General features: G+C 40.1%; 1 protein-coding gene across 3 annotated transcripts in view; it reads left to right on the top strand.

Annotated features, from left to right (window-relative positions):
• The window catches only part of LOC111645283 (equilibrative nucleoside transporter 1), a 39,577-nt gene extending 13,199 nt beyond the window's left edge, over nt 1-26,378 (top strand). Inside the window, exons 1-13 of one of the 3 annotated variants that reach the window (XM_023394410.2) lie at nt 3,582-3,704; nt 14,262-14,352; nt 14,552-14,633; nt 15,467-15,645; nt 16,586-16,725; nt 17,975-18,109; nt 18,895-18,992; nt 19,284-19,365; nt 20,137-20,222; nt 20,401-20,509; nt 21,166-21,251; nt 23,513-23,712; nt 24,491-26,378. In XM_023394410.2, coding sequence (XP_023250178.1) covers nt 14,324-14,352; nt 14,552-14,633; nt 15,467-15,645; nt 16,586-16,725; nt 17,975-18,109; nt 18,895-18,992; nt 19,284-19,365; nt 20,137-20,222; nt 20,401-20,509; nt 21,166-21,251; nt 23,513-23,712; nt 24,491-24,602 — 1,338 coding nt within the window. In that variant the 5' untranslated portion in view covers nt 3,582-3,704; nt 14,262-14,323 and the 3' untranslated portion in view covers nt 24,603-26,378. Of the gene's footprint in view, nt 1-3,581; nt 3,705-13,811; nt 13,924-14,261; nt 14,353-14,551; nt 14,634-15,466; nt 15,646-16,585; nt 16,726-17,974; nt 18,110-18,894; nt 18,993-19,283; nt 19,366-20,136; nt 20,223-20,400; nt 20,510-21,165; nt 21,252-23,512; nt 23,713-24,490 lie in introns of those variants that run through there. The other 2 variants (XM_023394412.2, XM_023394413.2) reach the window with 2 other exon arrangements.
• The last annotated feature ends 485 nt before the right edge of the window (nt 26,379-26,863 follow it).

Here is a 26,863-nt window from a genome sequence, read left to right as displayed (position 1 = left end):
ACGAGTGCGTGACCCCTGCAGACCACTCACACTCTGTTGGGAATTTAAAGAGGCTCCAAAGGTAAAGATGAAGAGGCATTTCCCTCTCGCAGTGCCTCCCCCGAGGAGTTTTTTCTTTGTTTGCCTGTCTTCTTCGCTTCAAGCCCGAGCCTTAATCCTCCAAAACAGAGCCAGGTCTCGATATTCCAAATCCTAAACGGGATTCAACTTCACTCATTCTGCGTCTCCTGAGCCATTTAGGGGTTGAAGAGGCCATCCATAGGAATTCCTTTTTCTCCCGCTGTCCTCTTAAATCTCAGTATGTGGTCGGAAAGCCACTTCCAGCCCATTCATGTCATGCCCTCCACCTCTCCCTGAGATCCCCTCTTATGCCACAGACTTCACAGGATATTCTTGAATTAGAAATGTATGATGTTTATTTGCTCATAAAAACCTATGTTCTAAAAATGGCATGCAGAAGGAACTGTCCGGGGTCAGTGGGAAGTGAAGGACTTGATGACATAAGATTTTTTTTCTGACAATAGAAATGCCTATATAACCGTACAACAAGAAGCAGGCAACTACTATGGTGGGAATATGGGTTTGCTAGCAGGTTGGTTCAGCTTTTGCAGACTAAACAAAGTGCCTCACTGAAACCGTAGATGCACCATCACACAGGTGTCAGATCAGTTGGCAAAGACCTCAATGACACAAGCATCTGTTGAGCTACAGTTGAGACTGTTTTCAGTGTCGGCGGTTCACTTTTCCTTTGCTCTGTATCATCTGCAGTCAGCTTTCACGTGTTTCCACTCCATTGCTGCTCAGATGTTCAGTGTTATATCTGATGAATGAGGTGTCTCGTAAAAGCCATCCTCTCGCTTTTTTCTTGTTTCTGCTGTGCTGTTTCCTTGTTTTTTTTTTTATATCTTGTTTCCGTTCCCCCCTCTCTGTCCTCTCCACGGAAAAACCCAGGCCAGGCTGTGCTCTTCTCCACTGAGAAGCTGCTGACTGACTCTTTCTGCACAGGCTGGTAAACAAGCCTGTGGCTCAGAGAAACGCGGAGAGTAGAGGGAGAGAAGTAGCAAAGGGACATATTTAGCCTCAGGAAATAAAGACACTGCTGGAAATAAAGTGTAGTTTTATGTCTTCACACCAACAGAGAAACACAGCAGTCCTCTGTGGCTCCTCGTTGGGTTTGGGTTAGCGAGGAAGCAGACAGAGTAGTGCTCCTTCAAAGCTGATGTGTATCCCAAACCACAGCAAGCTTTTTTTAGACAGGGGAGACAGGGTGTGGATGACTGTGTACCTACCCACGACTATATGAGCAAACATTGGAGACCAACACTCACTGTGCCGAGACTCGAAACTCGCCATAAACGGCGCCTCGGCACGGCGGTTCAGACAGGCCCACGTTATTATACATTGGTGTCAGTTCTCGCAGACACTTGAGGAAACAGCCTGTCCTCTAAAAGCAGAGGATTGTAATGTATTTTCTTTGACTATTTTTCAGCCAGATTTACAGCAGAACGTCGTGTTGCAACATAGCATGAATTGATTGACATTTTCTTGAAGGAAAACATTAGTTCCGTCTCATTTACAGCTCAAGAATTTGATATTTGTAATAGCTTTTTACGCATGGAAAACCCCCTGCTCTCTCATCAGTGTTATCACAGTTACATGCAGCACAATCCCCCTCAGGCAAACTCCGTCTTTCTTCTCCTTTACTGCTGTTGTTTTGTCCTTGACTAAATGCCTGCCACTGTTAAACACAGTCAGCATTGACCTTTAGCATGAATTCAAGTACTGTGATTAAATGTGAATAATCCAGAAATTACATGATTCATGGTGCAGTTTGAAAACAGCCTCCTCCATGGCTGCATGTTTGCACACCATTTCTTCATTTCTGTCATTGATCTTTTCATCACTTATTGTATCATGCAACTTTGGAACATACTTTAATTGTGTTTTGGGGAAATTATGAACAAATTGAATAGTTTAATAGTTATTTTTATAGTTATTTTGGTCAATTTGATGTCAACTCAGAGCAGTCAGGCTCAGGCAAAAAAACAAACTAGGTACATGGCACAAAGTCAATCTGCTAGTGAGCCGGTATATACTAGGGAGCAGGGAATGAGGAAGGGGGGGTCAAGTACAAAGGCTCAGGCTGAATGTAATTTTTAATGGAAGGATGAATGAACCGACTTAATTCAAAACCATGACAGACTGATTGTAATCATTGCTTTCAGTGCTTTCAGATTAGACAATATGTTATATACAATAAATATTGGATTTTCATATTATCTTTCCATCAATGTGAGTATCAGCAGGCTACATCAAGTCCAGTAAGATGTGCCTTTGATGTTATCAGATCATGAGTGGGAATTTCTCTTTATTTGTCAACACAGAGATTATTCATTAACAAAACTGGTTCAGAAACTGCGTAAGAGTTGGCAGACTGCTACACATTCAAAAAGTAATGGGTAACAGATGACATTTTAATGTCGTCCCACATCAAAATACTAAGAAATTAAAGCGCCTTCTCAAATTTAGGTGATGCCTTCAGAGACGATCGGAATTTTTACAAGTGTGGTAAAACTCGAACAGTTATTGCATATATACTCAATTGGCAGTTTAATAGGTACATGTTGCTATGATTAATGCAACCGTCCTGCTAAAGGTCCTACCTTCATGGTGGATAATGTTCAGTTTGTGATGTATAGTTTGTGTTATTTTTCCACTGCTTTTATATCCATGAGGATAGGCTAAATAACAAACACCTTTTTGTATAATGCAGTACAATTCAACAGCACCACAAACTTCAGCTTCTAAAATTATCATAAAAAAATTAACATAATATTATAATCAACACATTCTAAAACAATTTCAACAAAAACCGAACATTATTACCTTAATGAAGGTAGTATTTATCGCAGGACAGGTGTATTAGACCGCATTAGTTTTAGCTCCGTGCACCTAATAAACTGCCAACTGAGTACACTACTTTACTTAAGTAGTATGGAAGTACTCTGTTAGGTTAGTCCTGTACTTTTTAAAAATGTAATGCAGGACTTTTATTCCTAACCTAATATTATTCGGAGCCAATCTGTGTTCATTTTGTTTGTATGTTTTCATGCTAATACATCTGCAAGTATTAGCATGAAAACATACAAACAAAATAAACACAGATTGGCTCCGAATAATATTGTATTATAATATTATATATTTGAATTATAATTATTGATAAACTAATGTGTACATTACTTTAAATGTGATGTCTTTGTATAGCCTAATACCCCTAATTCCCCCCTGATGAAGTCTTATTTTATCTAATTGATAATAATTTATGTGTTGATTATATTTTGTATTATCAATCTGAATCTGCAAAGCAACTAATGTTATTAAACATATGTTGTGGCATATTCAAGTGTTTAACTGTGGAGGAGAAATATAAACTAGTTTTGCCAAAATTGTGCTTAAGTATTTGTACGTTGTGTGTACTTATTACTTTCCACTACTGCATATAAATTGATTTAGTCTCATTCATTTCCACTAAAAATGGAATTAATTACTTTTCACAAGAAAGTGTGTTCAAATGACTGTAGCAAGCCGTATTTTCGAGGTGTACTTGAAGGTTTCACGGACTCGTGGTCGAAGCAAAGGATTCCGCTGAGCTCAGACCCACATTTGATCGGACGCGACCAGACTGCACTCACTGTGATGATAAGGTAGGACACCCTCAATGTGTGTTAATTAAAAAACACTTATCGAACCGAAGGTGACCGTCCGTCCGTTGTGAACGGTTTCTTTGTTTCAACTTGTCTTCAATTAAAAAACAGACCCGAATTTGGCGAATTTTGCATCTAAAACAACGATAACGGTTATTTGTTTGTTTCAGATTCAGACTCCTTTCTGTCGACTGTTATGAGGCGTTTTTGTTCATTTTACGATTCTGTTTCTCGTGTCTTTATCTGTCCCTGAGAGACAAAAATGAAGACAAGTCTACTGGTGTTTTGATGTCGGACTGCAGCGTGGGTCCTTTTGTTGACTGCAGCCGGGGGAATTAAATTTAGCGCCAACAAGCTGCTCAGTCCAGCAGGGAAGTGTTGCTTCATTTTAGTCCGTAGGCGAGGAAGCCCCCTCAAGAAAACATTTGGAGACTAAAAAGACTGTTTGTAAGCGTTATTCCTATTGGCAAACGGATATATTCCATTTATTCCTCAATGTTTGCTTTATTTGTTTAATTTTAACGTTTTTCTACCCGCAGAAAATATCGAATTTATTATCTGTAAGATTGCACCTAAGGATTGTTCTCTGCTGATTATTTTAAAGACTAATGATCAGTCATTTGGTTTATGAATTGTCAGAAAGTAGGGAAAGGTGCACATCAAAGTTTCTAAAATGTGAGGTTCAAATAGCCTGTGAAACAAGTAATAACAAGTAATAGTCCAAAACTAGAAAATAGCCCACTTTACATTGGTAACAAATGGAGAAAAAACAACAAATCTTCACATGGAAAAGATAAAAACTAGGCAGTGTTTGTTGCCTTTGCTTGAAAAACTGCCTAAATGATTATTTGATTACCAGAAATAGCTGACCGAGTGTTTCGGTTGTTGCTCTCTGTAATTGTCAGCAACAGTTCAAATTGTAGTTCAATAAGACTAAATCTGTGAGAAGTGGAGTCTCAAATGCTGAAGAATCTGCCTGTTAAATTAAGCTCTTCATCAATGGTTGCTGTTAAGAATTTAATGGAGATGATGTTGAATTTTATACAATGTTCTTCAGTCTCTTCAGACTGGTTATCAATCATGGGGCACATGACTTTTGGTGCCCGCAGGGGAAGCATGTGCATGACTGGCAACTTTAATGAATTTCAGCGGTAGCACATGGTTAGTTTCTGTATCACATGACCTGACAGTAGAAAGAAGAGTTAAGACTCAGTTGAAAGCTCTATAGGCACGAGAATGATGACTTAAAGAGGATGTGTGGTTATAATAACAAGCACCGCCATTCCTGCTGCATTGTGGGTGAGGTCTTCTCTCATGTAGACCACTATTGTAAGTCACAAATATTCTTCTCGTTACTCTAAATGTGCCTATAAAGGGAATTTAGATGCATTATGATACCTACTTGTATGTATCACTGTAGGATTTGTTGTCGCACAGTTTTCTATGAATAGCACAGGGGAGTGTTTTGTAGTATTCTTGTAAAATGTTTTACAGGATTATTATAACTCCTCCTAAATGACATGGGATGTCTTGTGCTGTGAGTGAGAGAGTGTTTCCTGGCTTTCCTCCATGTCCCACGTGTTGGTGCTATTTGCGACTCTCTTGACGGAGAAGAGCTCACCAGAATGATGCCTTTGTTTTCCACCAAACAGCTGATGGGACAGCAGTCTCGGCCCACCGCTGGGTGCACATGAACATCTGTTTTATAGGAGTGGGAGTTAAGTTTTCCCACCTGTGGAGTTGCTGGATTGACCAGTGCTACACTCAACGCAAGAAACAGATGTCACTGATTAGTGGAATGAAAAATTTTTCATTTTTGGCTGGTGGCAACTCCTCGTGTGAAGATCAGGCTAAACTGACTCATCAGAGGGAACATACAAACCATGTATGGGTTTAAATGAGTAAGACTTGGGGGGCCCCAGTCTTACTCATTTAAACCCATCAGTGCTGTGAGTGTAGTGTTGCCATGGTGATAAGTGGAGTTGCTCCCGCCAGTTCATCAGTCAGCTATTTCTCTAGATCACTTGAACCAACTAAAAAGACATGCAGCTGGAGACGGGCTTTGTTCCTGTTGTGTCTCAGTGGCGGGAAATTATTTGGGGCATAAAGGGGGCAGGTCATGGTGAAGACAATGGATTTGAGACCCTCCCCTCCCTCTTTTGACATTGTTTTGTTTCCCCCAGGATTTACCTTTAATGCTGCTCTCATTAGTATCATGAAAGTCTCTTTTCCTGTTTCTGTGCCACTCTTTCTGACTCTTCTTTGTATTACCCCGATAACATATGTTGTTATGTAATGTTAGTAACAAAATGTTTGTGTAATCGAATGTATGCCGTCAGGAGATTTTATACATCTCTAAACTAATAGTGGGAACGTTGTGACAGTGGATTGTGCTGCAGGAGGCTGTTCAGTCCTTTTTTGTGCCGTGTGAGTTTTAGTCAGCGCCATCTGAGTCGTAGCAAACCAAAACACTTAAATGAACAGGAATTCATCATTTTCAATTGTTTAGTCCATCCATCCATTATTGTTGCTTATCTAGTTCCAGGTTGCATTGATTTTAATTAACTATATCATCAGGAATTATACTGCAAAATGCCATTTAATGTAATAAGAAATCATTCTTGGCCATATTCTCCTCACTGTTTTTTCTTTATACCTTGAAAAGTAAGATTGTGAATCAAGTATTAAATTGGGCTTGTTTTTTAGAAGGTCTTTAGGTTTTAGAAGTTGAGGTTGTTGAACTCTACAGAAATCCTATATAATACATGTAACTTATAGAACTGAGTAACACACAGAAAGCACAAACTGTTGGGGAAATATTTTGTGGACAAAAAAGAAGATAATTATTCATTTCTCATTCTCTGATGAGATTCCAAGTAAACCTACTCCAGCTCGCCATCTTGACGTACGCAGCTCGTTTCATTTCCACCTTTCCACTATGAAAAAAAGCTGTAGTGTTTTAATTATTTGAAATAAAAACAATTAAATTAGGGGTTGGAAACTGGTGAAATATCAATGCAGCGTCTTCCCTTTGTGATCTAGTAGAGTCCTGCTTGAGACGAGCAACATGTGCCAGGCTAAATCTTGTGTTTGGATTGGATTTCTGACACGTTTTATGGAAAATAAAGGATCAGTCAGTGTTTTTAGAGGTTTGTTTGAGGTCATTTTAGCAGTTTCTATGCCTCTCTGTCTGTTGGATGATTAGGACCCCCACAGTTTTACCTTGGCCTGCTGCGTCTGCTTGGTTTGACAGTAAATGCCCACATGCCTCTGTGTGGAAGTGGTGAGGAGGATATGTATTTGGCCACCTGTCAGGGTCCTTCTGTTCATAACCTACTTTCCCTGAAATGAGCTTTGGTTCAGATTGAATTCTTTTTTAATCGGTTGAGTTTTATTTACTCATTTTTTCTTTCAGTAGGATTTCAAATGGCAACTAGTATAAAGCCAGTGGCTGACATGAAAGGCCTGTTCGGACAAGCTGTTGGAAAGGAGGAACTGATTTGAGATCAGCTTCCCACGAAACCATGGTATGTGCGTGTGATGGAAAGTTGTGAAATGTTTAGGCACTGTTGCATTTGTGCTGTCAGGGTGACTGGCTGAAGATACAAACAAAACTCAGATCAACAATTCATGGCCTACTTACAGACAGGTAACAAATTAAAGGAAAAGTTAGTGGATATACAGGATGACAATGCTCCCATCCACAGGACACCAGGGGTAAAATCTTTATGGCCAAGCTTCGCCGACCTGAAGCTAGGTGCGAGTTTTAACGTACAAGTGTGGCTGATGAGCTTTCCAACCATTATATCTAAGTTTCCAACCGAGATTACCCAAATTCCCTGATTCTTAGCGGGAGGTCAACATAAGCATGGCGGGCAACCACGCTTGGAATACACTGGTGGAAACGTGGCAGTTAAAATTCTTTGCTGAATTATAAATTGACTACTGCACCAGTGATGTTTTCAAGCATTTTCATTATTCAAAAACGGACCAGACATCTTTTTTTAATTTTATTAATTTATTTTTTTAAGATGAAGCAACAGTCATCCACATGTTCCTCCATTTTCCCTCTCTGTTCTGAAATTTTTAATCTGCTCTCTCCAGGCAGGCTGAGGACAACATCAATAATACTGTCCTTGAAAAAAGACCAGGATGAAGCACAGTGTGAAATTGGAATCAAGGCTGTAAAAGTCAATGTACTGCAACGTAACTGCAATGTACTGGGTGTCCTCGAACAGGGCTGTTGAGCAAGCTTTTATGTCTGTGTGTGTGTGTGTGTGTGTGTTGGTCATTCTATGAACGATGTGAAATTGGAAACTTGATTGTCAGGCACAGATGTGAACAGCATATGAATCATCACTGTACAGTTTTACGAGTTGTGCATAAGAAGCTTTTTTTAAATGGTGGGATGTCCCCATTATGCTTTTGCATATTGGACAGTGATGGCAATTAAAAGATACAGAGCGGAGTCGGGTTAATTCTGATCCAGCTTGTTTTTCTGATTCGAATCCAGACTGATTACTTCCCATATGAGGAAATAACAGTCTTTTTTCTGTTGTTGTTTACACTGTAGCAGCGCTTCCTGTCTCCAATGACATTAGTACTGCAGAGAAAACAGGAGTGTGTGGCATGTGAACATTGAAAAGGGCACACACAGTGCGGAATTTAGATCGTTAGTTAGTTAGTTAGATAGATAGATAGATAGATAGATAGATAGATAGATAGAGATCACTCAAGCCCTCAGTTCAAAGTTTATGATACTCAGATACTAATCAATACTAAAAATTAATATTGGATTAGATACTCATTTGCAACAGTATTGATACCAACAGTGCCATCGTCTTCGCTTCCTCCTGTTGACACAACTTCATACAGCACCACTGCAGACAGACAGGCACACAGCCCCTCCCCTCAGTAGCAGCTGAACACATGAACGCTAGTTGACGTTCTCAACACTGAGCTGGTGTTGACGGCATAAAACTAAATTGACATGGCAAGTGCTGCTGCTGTTTCAGTTGAAATTGAAAAAAGCAAAAGTGACATCTGGAATTATTTTGCATTATTATTTTTACCTGGCCGTTAACGTTAGCCGTTTAACTATTAGCAATTAGCCGATAGCCACATTAGCCATCTGTTAAGTTATCATTAAGCTAGTGGCTAGCGGCTATGGCTAATAATAAAACGACCAAAGTTAATGTGGGAGCTAGGCAGCAAATATTATCAGTCCTGCCCATCTCTAACGTTAATAGACAGTGTTGGTGCCAAGTCACCAGAAGCACAGGGCTGTAGGTGAATACATTTGCATTTCATATACACCTTACAGTAAGGTTTTTGCACTATCTCAAACAACCTAAAAATAGTGTTGTCATGGATGTTATTGTTTGTATTGTTCTAATCTTTATTTAAAAAAAGGATTAGGGTTAGGGTCATTTTTTCTCCCCGTGGTATCGAGTATTTTCCTGGGTATTGTGACAATCCTAATGCTGAGCCTACTGACACATAAGTTATACAGATGAACAAAAGGGCGGTCGTCACCTGTATGTAAATACAGCTGTGATCAGTGGATACAGGCATTGTGACTGATCGGGCAGAGCACAATTACAGTTGGGATTAAAAGAAAGTAAGAAAATGTTTTTTTTTTTAAATTGCATATCACAGATATTATAATGTGACCCACGGGGGTCAACTTAGCGGGGAGCAGGGAAGGCTCAAAGATTTAATCAATTAGCAAGGGTAAGGGCATTGTAAGGCAGGGATGAAATTACTGGCAGATAGCTGCATACATCCCTGCACATATGTAGCCTTTGTTTGCATCAATAAAGATTTATCGTGTTCAGGACAAGCAGAACTGAAATTCTTTTTTTAATTTATTTATTTTATTTGGTTTCTATTTTGGAACCAAGTTTCGATTCCCAACCCTACTGACATAATCCTGTTAGTGCCGCTTCTATTGCAACACAGACACTTTTTAGAGATGGCTAAGTATATTTCTATGTAACTATGGAACCTACTGAACTGCAGTACCTGCTAACTACTGAGCACTTGTATTTAGTGTTCCTGGCCCCCAGTTAACAGCTGGTTTTTCTGAGGTGAAAGCTAGTTAATTGTGTTTAGGTTGTTTCCCATTTGTGAAATAATTAAATTGCTAGAATGAAAAGCAGCAGGTCTTTATATCCTTAGCACCAGGGTAAAGAAACTCAGGCTTTGGTGATGGTTGTACATTTTGAAGTTGTGAATATTTGTCTAAATTTGCCTTGTTTACCAGATTACATAAAAACTCCTGGCATGAGCTTGGCATGCCTGTAGCAAATTTTCAGATTAATATCAAATATGTCACCACTGATGGTGTAAAAAGAAATACCGCCCTGTTATTCATTTACTCCGGTTAATTCCTAGAATGCCATTTCAGTCTAGCACTGAAAATGTTATGACTTTGATAAGAGTGTTCACTTTCAATAAGCAATGGGAAATGACCTCGAGGAAAGGGGTTAGTTGCCTTACCTTCATCATATGACCGGCATCAAACTATTGTGTGTGTCAGCCTGGGAATAAAGGCGATCCTGTTAGAGAGGTATGCTGCTCAGACAAAATGTACTCCTGTCCTTTTCTATTAAGATTTTTCCTTGTCTCCAGGATATAGGTCACACTTCCTTATGCACTGCTTTCCACCGGCACTGCTGTCCCGCCTGTTGGCCTGGGCAGGCCGGCAGACGGACATGACACATGGTTTCCAGCCACCTTTTTTCACCTGCCAGCAATGAGCTTCACACCACACCATCTCCCCCCAGATCTACCCCACATTGTACAGGCACTCTAACCAGCCAGGTTTAGCTTAGTGCCACTCCCTGCGTCCAGGATACATTTTTCTTTTTAAATACACAAACACCTAAACTCCTCCTCAGCATGCAGATTTAAAATAATAAATACAAAAAAAGATTGGTGAGTTAGAACCTGCACCAATAAACATCTGCAATTTTGATAGTAATGGCATTGGTCCTGCAACATTTAAAACAGATGAGCCCCAATTCCTTCTTTTACTTTTATACTAAAATCCTTGCAGTTGTATCTGTCTGTTTTGGATATACTTAGAAAATAGAAACAGAAGTAACATATTATTAACTCAGAATGACAAGCCAACCTGATTATAATAAAATATACCAAAATATACCAAAATGCTGTTGAGCAGATGTTTCATGTAACACATGGTGGATTACAGTTCAGTAATCATTTGAGCTTGTGGAAAACCCAGTGTACTGTATTGTAAGAAGCCTCAAGTTGGAGATTTAAATCTAGCTAATTATAAAACTGTATGAAATTCAGAAAAATAAAATAAAAGAAATCAGTGTGCTGTGACTAGACCAGGTTTTTCAAGTCACATAGTTAAAATTTTGGGCACAATTGCGACCACTTTCCTGATGAGATGGCAAGCAGACCAGTCTGAACTGCCCCCCTTTGGCAAGATGCGCCCTGTATTTTCAACCTTGACATTATAGGAGGAAACAATAAATTACTGTGGAGTGCTGATTGTTGGAGTTGGATGTCGCTAAGAGGTCAGTCAGTTAAAGTGTCAGTCTGATGCCAAACTGGAGTTTTGTACCACTCTACAGACTGCAAAGTGCCCGTGTGAGTGTGTGTGTGGTGGGCACCATGTCAGCACCAGGTAACTGGTGCCAGCTGGCTCATTTGGTGACATGTCAGGTTGAGAGGGGGATACTATACAGGAATCTGGGACATGACTAACACAGTGTGTTTTAAACTGTGAGTGGTAACAGTGTCTGTAATACCAAAAGTTTTGCCTCACTGGTCCTGTGGGATTTGACTATGTTATGACAACCAGCGGAAGGGAGGGAAAATACTAATCAGGCTATGGGTTTCTCACAAGGCCATTCGAAACTGGCAGAGGCATTGTCAAGACAAAAGTATATAGGAGGCACACATGGCGAGTTGAATACTGGCAGCTACTTTGCTGTTTAGGACTTGGTTAAATTCAGAAAGAACTAGTTCATACAATGTGTTGTCTGACTACTGTGGAAAGTGTTTACAGCTTTACTGAACAGCCTCACTTGAAGTGTAAAAGAGAGAGTGAAAAGCCAGCTGTCTTGTAGAGAGGAGGGGGGGGCACAGTAATTGTTAGATATGGTGTTAATGGGTTACACCACGTTGCACTTGTTTTGCACACAGAAAGTTCAGAAACAGTTGTGTAACAAACAACTATCCATCATTTGAGGGTTTTACCTATATACCTATATTTGAGTCCAGTATTCATATTGACATTTGAAATAATCTTATAAAGATATATATTGGCCAAGATGCTTTTGTTAACATTAATAGTGTGTGTGTGTGTGTGTGTGTATAAAATGTAATTTTAAAGAAGAGCGGGACACTGTACAGTTGAGAATTGAACTTATCAGTGCTCTCTGATTGACAAACTATGCGCTCCCTCTGTCGGGTTCTAGTTTTCATTCACACAGCGTATCCCCGGTTTCGTGGTAAATATCTGTGTAAGCAAGTACATACAAATGTGTTGTTTAACATACGGTCTCCTCTCTGTTGGACTTTTGTCCCATCCCACATGCCATGCAGACCTTTCTCATAGACAGTGGTTTCTCAGAGTTAGACTCTGCTCGGTCAGTCCGGTGTAGTTTATATGCATGATACATAATGGGCTGGCTAGTGTGCGTGCGTGCGTGCGTGTGTGTATGTGTGTGTCCCTTCATATAGAGCAGTCTCTGTCCTCCTATCTGAGGGTATACTTACGACCAGATCAACCACTGGATTCATCACGTCTATCAGCAAAAAGAAACTAGACAACATGCTTTAGAAGTGCTGCCAACCTCTATCTATTGAGTTGAGAATAAATCCAAATCAAATCATTGATGCCAGTCTTGTGTTTAGATGATATAATTAATGAATGGATCAGGCTTTCTGTTGTCAGTATCCATCGCTAAACAGTGCTATTGGCTATTAGAAAAAACGGCTTTGCAGATGTCTTGATTTTTGCTTGTTTAAAGGGTCCTGTAGGGTTTTCTTGGAAACAAATAAATCATGTTTACATTCTACGTAACTCACCAAAATGCATTGTATGTATCCTTGAACTCTAACACACACACATTGAATGCATTTCCTCACATGTAAAATATTTTTAAAGCAGATTTTCCTTAAACGTCTGACACCTGCATTATTTTTCTCAACGTTAACCTACCAGCAGTCTTCTTCTTCATCACTTCCCTGTGTGAAGCCATTGGCAGGAAAGTGTAACGTGTCACCTGTACGTGTACTCATGCATGAGAACAAATAATATGGCAACCCGCTCGTAATAATTTAGATTGCATAATCCATAATGAACAACATGATTAAACGCGTCATTTACAGCTCTTGCATTTAAGTACTCATGATCGTAAACTCTGCCTTGCATTGTTTCATTTGGTTCGATGTGAAATTGGTCTGTGTTGAAGAGAAGTCACTCTGTTTAGAGACGGTGTTACACACTTGTCTGAGCAGATGTCCAGAGGAAAAGATGCTGGGAGGGGAGCGATGGAATAAATAGTGTTGGATGAATTAAGAGTGGAGATGAGAGTGGAATAACATACAAAAAATTAGGGATGGTAGGTGATAGCTGATCATATGAGAAAGTAGGACAATAAAGGCCAAGGGGAGCAATAGACATGAAGGTAATAAAAAAAGGTGCTGAGGAGAAACAGTGGATGAAATGAGGTGAGAAATTATAAGATAGTGGGAGACATAGGGGGAAATGGAGGGTGAAATTAAGAAGACATATTGATAAATGAGATCATGCAGAGAGCAGAACAGATGAGAATGTAAAGGCAAGAGACTCAAGAACATGGTGGACTAATATAATTTGAAAAACAACCCTTCACCTTGTCTTCTGAGCTTCTTCTTTTTCAAGCCATGATTGATTCTCATAGGAATCTTTTCAAGGAAGAGTCTGACCCCTGCACTATTTACTGCTGGCTTGATATGACAGAAATCTGGGCGTGTGATGTTGCAATGTAATTGTGAAAATATGTAGGTAGGGTGGAGGAGGACATGGTAAAGGGAAGAAGGAGGGATGAATACTGCAAAGAGGGCAGGCCCAGTGGGAGCAGTGAGTGGGGTGTATGGTATAAAATGAAGCATGCAGAACTTGTTTAGCCTGTGCGTTAGTTGTACATCTGACCAGAGGAAAGAGGAGTCTTTTTTTCGTTGATTGAACTCTGTTGTAAGTAAATGTATACAAAAAAAGTGACTTTACTTAGAGTTAATGGAAGCAGAAATTATTTAATTTATACTTTGTTAATATAGTCTTGTGAGTTTCATAACTGTTGTGAAGTTCTTTGAATCATGCTGCATGTTTGTTACAAGTTGTGGCTAATCTGACTCTGCAATGATTAAGACACAACACAGGAGTTATGAAGCTGAGTCTGTCTGTGTTGTGAAGTTGGTTTGTTGTATGTTATGCAACCAGAAAGGAGAGACTGATGGCTGATGATGAATGTTAGCCGGCGCAGTATAGATAGTTTAAGCTCTGAAAACATGTTTGTTATCTGTATATTTCAGACGTGGTGTAACCCTGATACAACTCTGACTGATCTCGTGCCTCCATCTCCCTAACAACAACCATGACGGCCATCAACGCACCTCGGGACAAGTAAGAGAAACTGTTTTTAAAAGTTCTAGATTGAGGACCTATTTGTGTAAGTATGATGTTGTAATTTTCTGTTTCATTATGTGCAAAATGAAATTTGGATGAGAGTCATGGAAAAAGTTGTTCTAAATTTTTTCTACAGTAAGATTTAATGACTTCACTGACGTACATTCATGTGAACTTCCTTTTGTCTCTTTTCCAGATACAATGCAGTTTGGATCATTTTCTTCATCCTTGGTTTGGGAACCCTCTTACCATGGAATTTCTTCATGACAGCAACCATGGTAAGTTAAGTAACATTTTAGGATGGTTGTAATCTTCTGAAAGTGAGAATATTTGCAGGTAAATGCAGCTAATCCTTGGAATCGCAGACAGATTAGAGGTGAAAGGAAGAGCCCTGTTGCTGGCCTTGTGGTTAGTGATTAGTTAATTTAAAGGTTGGGGTCCACATAGTGGAAGGTCACCTTACTTGTTTGTTTACTCTCCCTCCAAAACCACCTGGTTTCACTCAGGATGGCTGACCTCCATCCAGGTGGATTTCCATGGTCGTGGTAAAGCCTCTCTAATCTCCAGCCATTCTTTTGGACCCTTAAAGGGTTAACTTCTTAAAATGTGGAATTTCTGTTTAATTTTCCTAGGGGAGTTAATTTGAACCCACCCTTAGGGGGGATTTTTGTGGAGGCTGAAATAGCTCAAAGTGTGTATTTGTTTTGAAAAAGAAAAGTTGGCAACCCAGTTCAATAAATATAGCTAGCTATACCATGTGTGTATGACTCCCAGGAAGACTTTGATGCCGGTTTGAAATGCGTCACATTGACATTTCTAGGCTGTGATTTCAGCTGTTTTTGTGTTCTGTAACTTAAAAATCTGTTTTATTTGTGCATTATATAAGCTTTGAGATGTTTCATCCAAGTGACCTCAGACTTTAAAAAAAAAAAAAAAAAAAGTAACTAAGTTTGCAGTTTATTAGGAACACCTAGTTGAAACTAATGCAGCACTACATTCACATGATACAAACTCGTGACCTCAGTCATTAAATTATCATTCACTGCAACTGCTGCTGTTAGGTTGCAAGAGCTGATAACCATATGTACGTTCCTTCGTCATTTCTCCTCAGTTCTTCACCAGCAGGCTGAAGGACCCGCCCACAGACCTCTCCTCTAACCAGACGGCTAATGGGACTTTGGAGGGAGATACTCGCAATGTGCTGGAGTCAAAGTTTAACAACGTGATGACGCTGTGCGCCATGGTCCCTCTGCTCATTTTCACCTGCCTCAACTCCTTCTTACACCAGAGGTATCCACCCTGCTGCATGCTGACATGTTCACGCCAAAAAACTGACCATGTAGATTTATATAACTTGCAGTCCTGTGTGTAGCATTTGCACTTCTCCACCTACAGGAAGCAATGAGCTAAAACCTGAAGGCCAAAATATACTTCACTGCAAGATCACTGGCTTCTGTTCTACACCTTTATCTTCCCGCTCTTTCTGCCTACCGTCCTGTTTATCTGTCGGTCACCCCGTGCCTCTATAGGCAACATGATCCTGTTATGTGAATGTATGTCTCTATGCCTCCAGTATGTTTGCTTTAATTAGAGTTGGATTTGGAGAGATCTGGGGTGGACCCCGACCACGGCTGACTCTTCCCCTGCCCAAACATACCCAGGAATGCTATTTATGTTCTCTATTACACCCCAACTTCTTCTTTACCCCTCCCTGCTTCTTTCCCAAACTTACTCTCTGTTCTTTTTCTCCTTCCCTCCCTCCCTTCCTCAATATACTCATTTTTTCCTTTTTTTTTAACCTTTTTTTGAACTAACACAACTTCTCTATTTTTCATTTTCATTTTCTCGCACTTTCTGGCAGAACGACTTAAACTTCTCAGAAACCCTGTTTCTGAACCTCTGACCTCGTCAGTTCAACAATGAATCATAACTCATTTTTTCACATCCCCCTGTCTTATTTCTCCTTATCCTTATGTCTCTTTCTTTGAACACATCTCTATTATATGATGAATATAAGTAGTTGGTTATTTGTTTATCTGGATTTTATGTTAAAATTTCCATCTTAAATTTTTTAATTGAGTGGAGTTTACCCAACATGTATTTTTAAAATGAACTCGGCATCCTAAAATTGGCATGCTAATGTTGTTTCCTGGTGGTTTGGGTTAGCTGTGTAGTGGTGGGTATTTAAGGTTAATGTCTCTGTTGCTTTCACCTTGTGTGTGTCTCTCAGGATTCCTCAGAAGCTGCGGATCTCTGGCAGCCTGACAGTCATCCTGATAGTTTTCCTGCTGACAGCTGTGTTCGTCAAGGTGGACATGGACCCACTGCCTTTCTTCACCATCACTATGATCAAAATTATCTGCATCAACTGTGAGTTTCTAAATACATTCTCAAAAGAAAGCTGTAGCGTATTTATCAAGCTATTTAACAGCAGAAACATAACGACCCCTCCTGTACTAGTTTGTTTATGATCACAAACATGTGCAAGGAAATATTGAGCTGGATGATCAGACTGAATTTCCATTTTGAGTCACTTTATTCATTCTTCGTGACGCTGTGTTCGTGCGAGATGATTTCCTGTTGGGAGAGGTGTTATTTTATTTTGTTTTGCCCTGACAAGTCAATAGTAAATGATGTATCCATTCTGCAGTTGTCATTTTCAGTTGACACAAGCTGTGGTAGTGGCTGCTCTGATTGGTCAGTTTATTGCAGGTAAACAGTGGTAGAATTAAATCTCTCTCTTGTTTTAACTCTGTGTGTGTGTCAGGATTTCTTAGAAACTGCATATCTCAGACACCCTGGCAGTGGACTCCATTTAAATCAATGAGGGTAGACTAAATATTAGGAACACCTCTCTATGTAATGCAGTACACTTCCCCTCTGACACAACCATAAAGTTGAGTCAAAACCCCTAAAAACGCCTGTTGCAGGACTGGTGCACTAGTTTTAAGGAGTTTGCTTTTACCTCATTTCCACATTGAACTCATGCAAATGATTATTTCCATGTGTCTTCTTTCTCTTTGATCAAAATCATCTGCATCCACTGTGTTTGGGGAAATCCCTCTCATATGGATGCACACACATGCGGTCGTACCACACTGAGCTTCAGAACACAGTCTGTAATCTCACTGTGTTTGTTTATTTAGAATGACTCCGTCAGCAGCAGGGATAAGCTCACCCCCCTCCTCATCCCCGTTGGGCCAGTCCTGACCCCCAAGATCCTCATGAGGAACATCCCATCGTGTTTGATTTAGAGGGGAGGGTGTCGTGACCTTAAAGCTTTGATATCGCCGTTGGCACATTCCTCTCAGTGGACACGTTACTAGATTTCTGCATCTAATTAAGTTCCAGACTTGCTGTATAAGACGTTGTAATCCACTGGTGTGATCCAAGTTTGTATTAAAAGGCCTTGTTGGCTTTGTGTAAAGTGAGATAAGGGAAATACCAGTTATATAACAGTTATGCTCCATGTTCTTTCAGAAAGGGTGTCGCCTCCTCCTGTTTGCGATGGCAGTTCATTTTTTACGGGCTTCTTTCTCTGATGCTTTGGAATAATGCGACTGTTAAAAATGTGCTAACTCTTAAACATCCTTGTCTTGTTTTCTCTCTCCCTGCTCAGCGTTCGGAGCGATTCTTCAGAGCAGCCTGTTCGGGCTGGCAGGGATGCTGCCCGCCTCCTACACCACTCCCATCATGAGTGGACAGGGGCTGGCCGGCACCTTCGCCGCTTTCTCCATGATCTGTGCGCTGGCCTGTATGTCTCACACACCTCTTCTATAATTAGTATTGCATGTTCCCCAGTCTACTATAGTGCTATTTCTAGAAATATGAATTATTGCTATTTGAACTACTAATAAAATACAAAGTGACAGGTAGTTGAACCCCTTAGCTAATGTGTTTATTACTATTTTAAATTAATGTTTGAATACATTTAACATGGAGCAATATTTTAGTGAATGTGTTTCAATGATGAACTTTGTTTTTGGTGAAAGGCGAGCCTAACTTATGTGGTTAACAATAAAATTGGCCGGCTGCTCTTTGAATTTGGCCTCCTCCACATGAAGAAAACAGAATTAGTTTGGCACTTGAGATTTTTTCCTGTCAGGTTTGGCTTTCTTCGTGAGCTGTTACAGCAGGCTGCACTGAACATGACACATCTCAGCTTCTCAGTTCATGTGACTGTGCTAACATTGGCTGACGAGGCTGTGAAAGTGCTGTTCATTTTTATACTTTTTAAGTAATTTGTTAATTGTTCACTTCATCATGAACCTCATCGTGATGTTGGGAAAACACAATTAATGAAGAATATAATTGTCAGATTGATGGATAATCAAAGTAATTGCTAGGTTCAGCCCTTGTAAAATTATATAATCCAACAATTGGAATTTTAAATGTATTTTTAAAAGAGAAATACTGACCAAAAGAAACTCGACAGGATATTTGCCTGAAGCTGTGGCCTACAGGAAAAACTACTGAGTTAAATCAATACTTACGAAAGCCTTGAAAACGCTAACATCTGTGTGTTGTCTTTGTCTGCAGCTGGATCGGCCCTGCAGGACAGTGCTTTTGGTTACTTCATCACAGCCTGTGTTGTTATTCTCTTGGCCATAATGTCCTACATCGCTCTGCCCAAGATGGTGAGACCACTTGTTCTCTTAACAGAATATGTTTACAGAGTTGAAAGTGTTTTAATCAGGAAGTATTTGTTGAACAGCCACTTTGAAATGTGTTCCCATTTTACTCTCAACTTTTTTGAACAGCGCTTTGTAAACTTGAGATAAGTGCTGAGCGCCTCTGCAGTCTGTGGGGAGACAGAAAAACACATCTGATAGTAGGAATTAGCAGCATCTCAAAGAACATGCTGTCTTTATCTTTGCTCTACTGGCTCTGTGGGCTTGGCTCGTTATAGTTGTTGTCTTTGTCAACAGGAGTTTTTCCAGTACCACATGGAGAGTAATGGATCCAGACCCTCTGCTGATGAGGAGAACAAGATGGACTTACTCAAAAAAGGTACATTCAGTATGCTCACAGCTCTGCTCAGATATTCATGCTCTAGTTTCAAAAAAATTAATAATTATGGAAGTTGAAGCTGTAGACAGAAGATATTTGGTTTTAACATGAAAACATTTTTTTTGTTTTGTTTTGTTTTTTTACAGTTTGGGGCAAAACACTGTGCCACAGTTGCATAAACACTTTATTTAAATTTGTCCAGAGTCTCAATGTGAACTGTTTTTAACCTGCTGAATATTACCTGGTTTCTGTCAAGACAAATCTCCGGCTTACACTTACAGTTAGCATTACCCAATATGCATTCAAGCTCTGTGATTGTTTTTTTCATGGAAATGATCTTTGGCTTTGGCACTTTGCGTTTGTGTTACATTTCTATGAACAGACTTGTACATTTTTGACTCTTTATCAAACAACCAGACATTTTCTAACACAGGTGCTCATCTGTTGTGCAGGAGATTCAACCAAGATAATTTCATGCTCCAGCTGCAGGTTTCAATGTCTCACATTGTCTTTGCAGGAAATAAACAGGATGTGTGGGGGAAAAAGAAATTAGTGCCTGTGAAAGCCAAACCCACTGAAAGTGTTTTTGGTTCAGTTTGTGTTTTGGTGACAGTTAGGGGTTTGGGTTTTAATTTCCAGTGTGTGGAAGTGTAATGGGAAACCTATGTTATATAACAATTAAAATCTTGTGCAAACAGCCACTGAAGCTTGGGGCTGATGGTCTGTCACTTGACCAACATAATGATAGAGAGCTGTTTGTTTGTTTTTCAGAAAGTTCAGCAGAGAAGCGACCGGTGATGAGTCTGGTGGAGGAAGAGGCTAAACCCAGCGTGTCCGTGTTGAACATCTTCAGACAGGTGCAATGATGACTTCCTCACATTGAAACATGAACACAAATCGGTGTGCCAGACATCACTGATAGGACACATCTGAGTAATTTAAAACTTCACATCCCATAACCAGCTCCTCTTCATGTGCGTCTTCCACCTTCCACCTGTATATGTTGATAATGTTCCTCTGGTGCTCTCTCATCAGATCTGGGTGATGGCTCTGTCAGTGTGCTGCATCTTCACCGTCACCATAGGAACATTCCCAGCTGTGACCGTCGAGGTCAAGTCCACAGTAGCAGATGGAGGCGCCTGGGGTGAGTCTCCATTTCTTCCCTAGTGAGCCAGTAACTTTGATAATCTGACGTCTGAGAGGGATGATTGCCAAGTTTTTGTCTCTTTTCCAAACATTTATCACCAAACTAATTAGCGAATAAACCTTGTTTTTGTTTCCCAAGGAGGAGACTGTAGGTCTGGGAAAAATTTTAATGCAAACCTTAGTTCCTCAAAAATAGTGCAGTGGTGAAGTGGGATGGAAGACTTTATCTCCACAGTTCTATGGACTGAATTGAATCTTTTAGCTTTTCTGTTCTTCGTTTGTTTGGTTTTTTACCTTCTGGTCACATAGATGCCTGGACAAGGCTTTTTTTTATGAATATGAGAGCAGCTCATTAATATACTGAATTGGTTTTATCCTTTAAGCTCACACATATCTGATTAAACCAACTTCTTCCTGTTGTCTTACAAAGAAGCTGTTGTCAGCTCATTATCAAAACAAGTTTCTGAGGTTCCTCAGGATGTTTTGATACTTTCAGTGCTGTGACTCTGGGTTACAGCTGCCAGTCTCTGTGAAGGAGAAAGCTGCAAACTCTCAGCTCCACTTTATATGCCCACAGAGGTTGAGTATTTCATCTGTATTCTTGGTGTTGTTACTGTTGCTACAGCCACTTTGTTTATTGTGTTCCTTTTTCAGATACCTACTTCATCCCTGTGTCATGTTTCCTCCTCTTCAACTTGATGGACTGGGCCGGCAGGAGTCTGACGGCCGTCTGTATGTGGGTCAGTTAAACACAAATAAGACATTTCACCAATACACTCGCTTGTTCTTACCTGCTCTGGAGATTAGCTATGCTGTACAGGTGAACTCATGTCATGTCATGTCATGTCATGACTAAAAAGCCTGGATTGAACCCAGAAGCTCCATGAAAAACTCCCTTGTGTACAAAGGTTCATCTGTTTTGTGAGGCCCCCCCCAAACTAACTGTCAAATTCCTGCTGGGTTAGTTTACCTGTTCAGGTGAAAGTCAATCACAGCTGAGTGGTAGTATCAGGTCTTTGTGGATACTGGCTACAAGCTTGACTGGTGGCAACTCTACAATAATAATAGAACATATTTCAAAATGCATAAAGCTATAGTAATTACAGTATGACAGTAACCAGTGCTTCAACCTGGCTTCAACCTGACTTCCTCCCGCGGCCCGATAAACAAATCAGTCCAATGACGGCACTTGTTGATAAACACTTTTGCCTTATAGAGTCCATTTAAAATTACCACATCAAAATATTTAGTGTGATCTGCTGTTGTCTGGCTGGTGTATGGTCTTATGGACAACAGACCCACTTGTTGACAGAGTTTTGGCTGCTTAAATGTTTATACATGAATAGATCACTGAGTCATTAGTGGAGCGGTGGAACAACATGAATCGCTCAGTTTAGGCTGAAAATAAAGGAGTGGAGTTTTGTTGCCTAGATCAGAGGGGTTTTTTTGGAGAACTGTGTGTGTGTGTGTGTGTGTGTGTGTGTGTGTGTGTGTGTGTGTGTGTGTGTGTGCGCACTGTGTAAAAGAAGTGATTTTGGGTGTCCTTGACAAGTGGCAGTGGTGTTTTTGAAAGTTTGCACTTTATTTACACGCACATGTGGATGACCGGTGGAAAGTCAAAGGTTATTGCTCCACATCTGAGCATGTGTGTCTGTTTTGTTATAAATGCATTTCTGGCTCATTTGTAATCTGCTTCGAAGGGATAGTTGGGGTTGTTTGATGTGGGGGTGTGTGTGAGGTATCTAGTCAGTGTTTTACCTGCAGTAGATTTGGTTTAGCACCCTACCATTTTGAAGAGGCAGCCAGAGGCACCGGCACAGAAGCTGAGTGAAAGGTCCAGCAGCAGAAACATGTTTTAGCCACTTAAAAAAAATAAATAAATAAAATTCCACCGAAAAAAGCCTTATTTTGAATATTTTCAGCACTTTATCGTGCTGTTACCCATGTCCCATTTGGCCTCTAATATGAGGATGTTGAGCATCTTCTCAGTCAGACGATTTACCTTCTCTAGATTTAATTATCTAAACTGTCACATGACATTATTATACAATCACAGAATTGAGTGTCTCAGGCAGTTTTCCTTGCACTAACACTAATGTTTTTTCTTCTTGTCTTTCTGGGCTCAGCATAAGTTCAGCTCTTTTCAAACTATGTCCATAAATCAACAAATTAACAAACAGGTCTAATTTCCTGCGATCCAGAGGAAATAATCAAATTGAATCAAGTGATTGTGAACAAACTGAGTAGAGTTAGTTAACATGGTCTGACCTGCGCTGAAATGCAGCCTCTTGGTATTAGTGCAGTCAGCTGCTCCAGGACCATGTGAGTTTATTTATCATCATCACACAACACTGATCAGGATCCTGACAGTTTCTGCTGAGGTGCTCTGTGAAATCAGGTCCTCGGGTCGGTCATGTCATTTGCTTTCTTTCTCCCAAGTTACATGAAATTGTTGACCTAAATTATCAGAGAGGATGTCAAGAAATATGTTTGTTATTGAACTCAACTTTCCTGGCATCATGTTCAAAATATATAATCAAACTTTGAGATAGAAAAACCCATAAATCTCCTCAGAGGAACTTGGAATGCAGCTGCTAATGATTATTTTCATTATTGATTAATCTAGCAATTATTCTTTATGCTTAATTTAGTCTGCAATAGATTGGAAAATTGCGAAAAATGATAAAAATATTCAGTTTATTATCATGTAAAAAGAGAAAAGCAGCAAATCCTGACACGTGGAGAAGCTGAAACCAGAGAATGTGTGGCAATTTCTCTTGGTAAATAACTTGCAATGAATCAATTTTCAAAATGATGTAGTTTGTTTTTCTGATCATAAACTAATCAATGATTCCGCTCCTCGTTGTAGCTCTAATTACATCATGCTGAATGTATTCCCATTCCCCAAACAAAAACATCCAAAAGTAGGTTACCGTGTTGTAATGAGTCCTGTTAATTCTTGTCTGTGCCTGTGGTGACATAGCTGTGTTTCTGTCTCCAGCCGGGTAAAGATAGTATCTGGCTTCCTGTCCTGGTGGTTTTGAGGGTCGTCTTCATCCCTCTCTTCATGCTGTGTAACGTTCAGCCTCGTCACTACCTCCCTGTGCTGTTTGAACACGACGCCTGGTACATCATCTTCATGATTTTCTTCTCCTTCTCCAACGGATACCTGGCCAGTCTGTGCATGTGCTTTGGACCCAAGTAAGGGCTACACACACACACACACACACACACACACACACACACACACACACACACACACACACACACACACGTATGTAGGAAATGTGCACACAATGACTGTTGGATTTGGCAGATGACTTAGTGGAGCACACCCAAATCTTTAACCAAACTGCTGGCATTGTGGATAATGCAGGTGCCAGGTTTTGACAAGGAGTTGGGAGAGCACTCTTTGAAGTACTGCACTGGAGCCTGGAGTAATTTAACCAAGCATAGCATAAAGATTGGAAACAGAGGGACTCAGCTAGCCTGAGTCTCATTAAAGCTCAAAAATACACTAACAGAAATGTAAAAACAGTTGAACCAAACAAAAGAGATAAAAGGTGTAAAGTGCTGAGCTGTAGAGGTGTTTGTCGGCAGGTGTTTTCTCCTGCTTCTAGTCTTTAAGCTAAGCTAACTGGCTATAGTGCCATACTTACCGCACAGGCGTGAGAGTGGTCAAGTTTTAACTTAAACTTCTCCTGTGGGAGAATACAGTCAGTCTTGCAAGCAGGTAAAACTCAGACAGACTTGAGCACAATAAAATATGTAATGAACACACAAGCTCTAATAAAACAATGTGCATCAATGACAGTCTCTCAACATCTAACTCTTGGAGAGAGAGTGCATATTTCCCAAAGTGTTGAACTGTTCTTTAAAGTGATGTAGAGCTGTATCCGTGCTTTAACATAAACACCATTGTGTTTAATGGTGAGCCACTCATTCTGATGAATTTTGTCCCTCCGTTGTCTCTGTACAGGAAGGTGCCGCAGCATGAGGCAGAGACGGCGGGGGCCATCATGGCCTTCTTCTTGTCCCTCGGCTTGGCCCTGGGAGCCGCAGTCTCGTTTGCTTTCCGGGCCATAATCTAAAACCTCGAGTAAAAACCTTCAGTAGATGTAGAGTAGACCACCCTGCCCTCCACCGGCTCTCCCTGTCATGACCCTCAGTGGGAGCACCTTTGAACTGGTTCAGCCACGCTCCTCTACAGCAATCTCCGACTGCATGGAGGCAGCGCAGAAGACAAGAAGACCAGAGAACCTCGGTCTACTGAAGTGTACAGCAGAGATTCGTCTCATCCAGCCATGGTGGCGACAACATGAGCTGAAATATGTTACTGAATTATTTTATTTTTTATTTTTTATTTCCTTCAAACGCAGCAGCTTCTCCTGTTTCAAGGGGATATTTTCCAATTGATGCCACTGATCAAAGAGGTGGTTTCTCTGACATAAATTAAAGAGTTCAGATTGCAACTCAACAAACAAATCAAAACCAAACGAGTAAAAAAATTTAAAAAGATCAGTTGAAATGGACTCATCATGTAGAAGAGAGCAGAAATTCTTCAAGATGTTTTCCATTTTCCCAGATATCAGAAAACAAGCAGATCTCAGGCAGTGAATGAATGACGGCTTGTACACGTTCCTTCCCAGAGCCTCATGTATAAAACGTTCTTTTGCACAAAATTATAAAAATTAAAAAAAAAAAGATAAAAGGTTAGATTGCATTAATGAAGTTAAACACTTTTTGTTGAAAAAATCACGTTCTTAGAATTCAAATGAAGTTATGACGGTGTGTAAATAAAGTCTTAACACTTTTTTATACATGAGGCTCTGAGATCCTGATGTTGTGGCTCGTCTAACTGTTAGATTTAACTAATCACTTTGTAAACTGTGATCCTCAATGGGACTTTTTGCACGTCGGACGTGAAACATGAGCAGTTCATCACTCTGGACTGTTGCAGCTTTGAACTCTGATCAAGCCAAATACACAAAGACAACGTGGGAAAATGATGAACTTTGAAGGGAGCTCATGACCCGTAAACAGCTTCACTCCCTCCGTCTACTTCAGCATTAACTCGGGTCAGTTGTGTTTGTGTGCATCCTCATAACAAACCAGTAAGTTCTCAATGAATGTAAGGATGGACTAAATCCTAAAGACGAGGTTTTAATCGATAATCTGGGCCACTAACTGTCTGGAAAACTTCCCGCTGAATAGTCATCGTCTTAGCGAGTGTTTGTTAAATTTGTCTTTGCTGTAGTTTTAGATGAAGTTTTACACTCTGTTTTTATCTGAAAACATCCTCTGTTACTTCAGTTTGACTTGATTCACCAAATGGAAACAGGTCAAATTGTCGGTCAAGATAGATTTTCAGCCCACATTTGAAGTTTCTACTGTTGCTGTGTTTTCCTGATAAAATACACAGGGGATTTAACCTGCTATGAAATGCGCCACTGTGATTGTGACTTTTAAAAAAAACAAACTTTTTTTTAAGTCTGTGCCATTTCCCATCAAATTTTTTCTCATGGAAGATAAGTTTTATACCAGAAGTAGTTTTTAGGTGTTTTTCAAATTCACAGTTGGTTTTATTTTAATGAATTATGACGGGATAAAAGGCCATCTACCGGTCAGTGTGATATTTCTGTCTCTCTGCATTTTTGTGTGCATTTTGTTTTTGTAAAGTCTGCTTTACACAATATTATAAGACGATCTGCATACATCATAACAGTTTATTTTTTTAAAAGCACCACATTGGTCTGTTCTTCTATACTGGGTGTTCTGGGTGATATGGGGAGGGAACTGACCATTAAGATGTTACTTACATTGCAGTTGAAACACTTCTGTGATAAAATAAAACTGTATTTTTAAGAGTCTGGCTCCTCCTGTTGGTCATTTCTGGAGACACACTGCTGATAAAGATGGAGATGATCTGGTGGTGAAGGATTTTGTCTGTGATATAAAAATGTGGACACACCGGCTACATCAGGTGAACAGGTCACTGCTGATTCAAACAAACAGCTCTTCACTTGATGCGAGTGGTGGAGGAGTAAAAGAAAAGTACAAGTTGCTCAGATTTGTTCTTCAACACGTGCTGCTTCATTCAGCAGCGTTCCTCGGCTGAAAACAGCTGATTCTTTCCTTGTGCTGCCTCTGCATGTGACTGAGTAATGAAGTTAACGGTCCAGGACACATGGAGATGCCTCAGTGTTGGTGACAGAGAAACGCAGCCTCTCCTCTTCCTCAGTAACCTCTTAATGACCTTTATAAAACGACGCCAGCTCTCTTCCTCTCAGTATCAGCACGATGCATTGAACTCGGAAACAAACTAAACAAGACTAACAACTTGCAAACACGT

The sequence above is a fragment of the Seriola lalandi genome, unplaced genomic scaffold, assembly GCF_002814215.2.
Source record: "Seriola lalandi dorsalis isolate HSWRI2012SDOR001 ecotype SW California unplaced genomic scaffold, Sedor1 jcf7180002054948, whole genome shotgun sequence".
NCBI lineage: Eukaryota > Metazoa > Chordata > Actinopteri > Carangiformes > Carangidae > Seriola > Seriola lalandi.
Note: the sequence above shows the minus strand (reverse complement) of the source record. Positions and strands in the feature narration are given on the sequence as shown.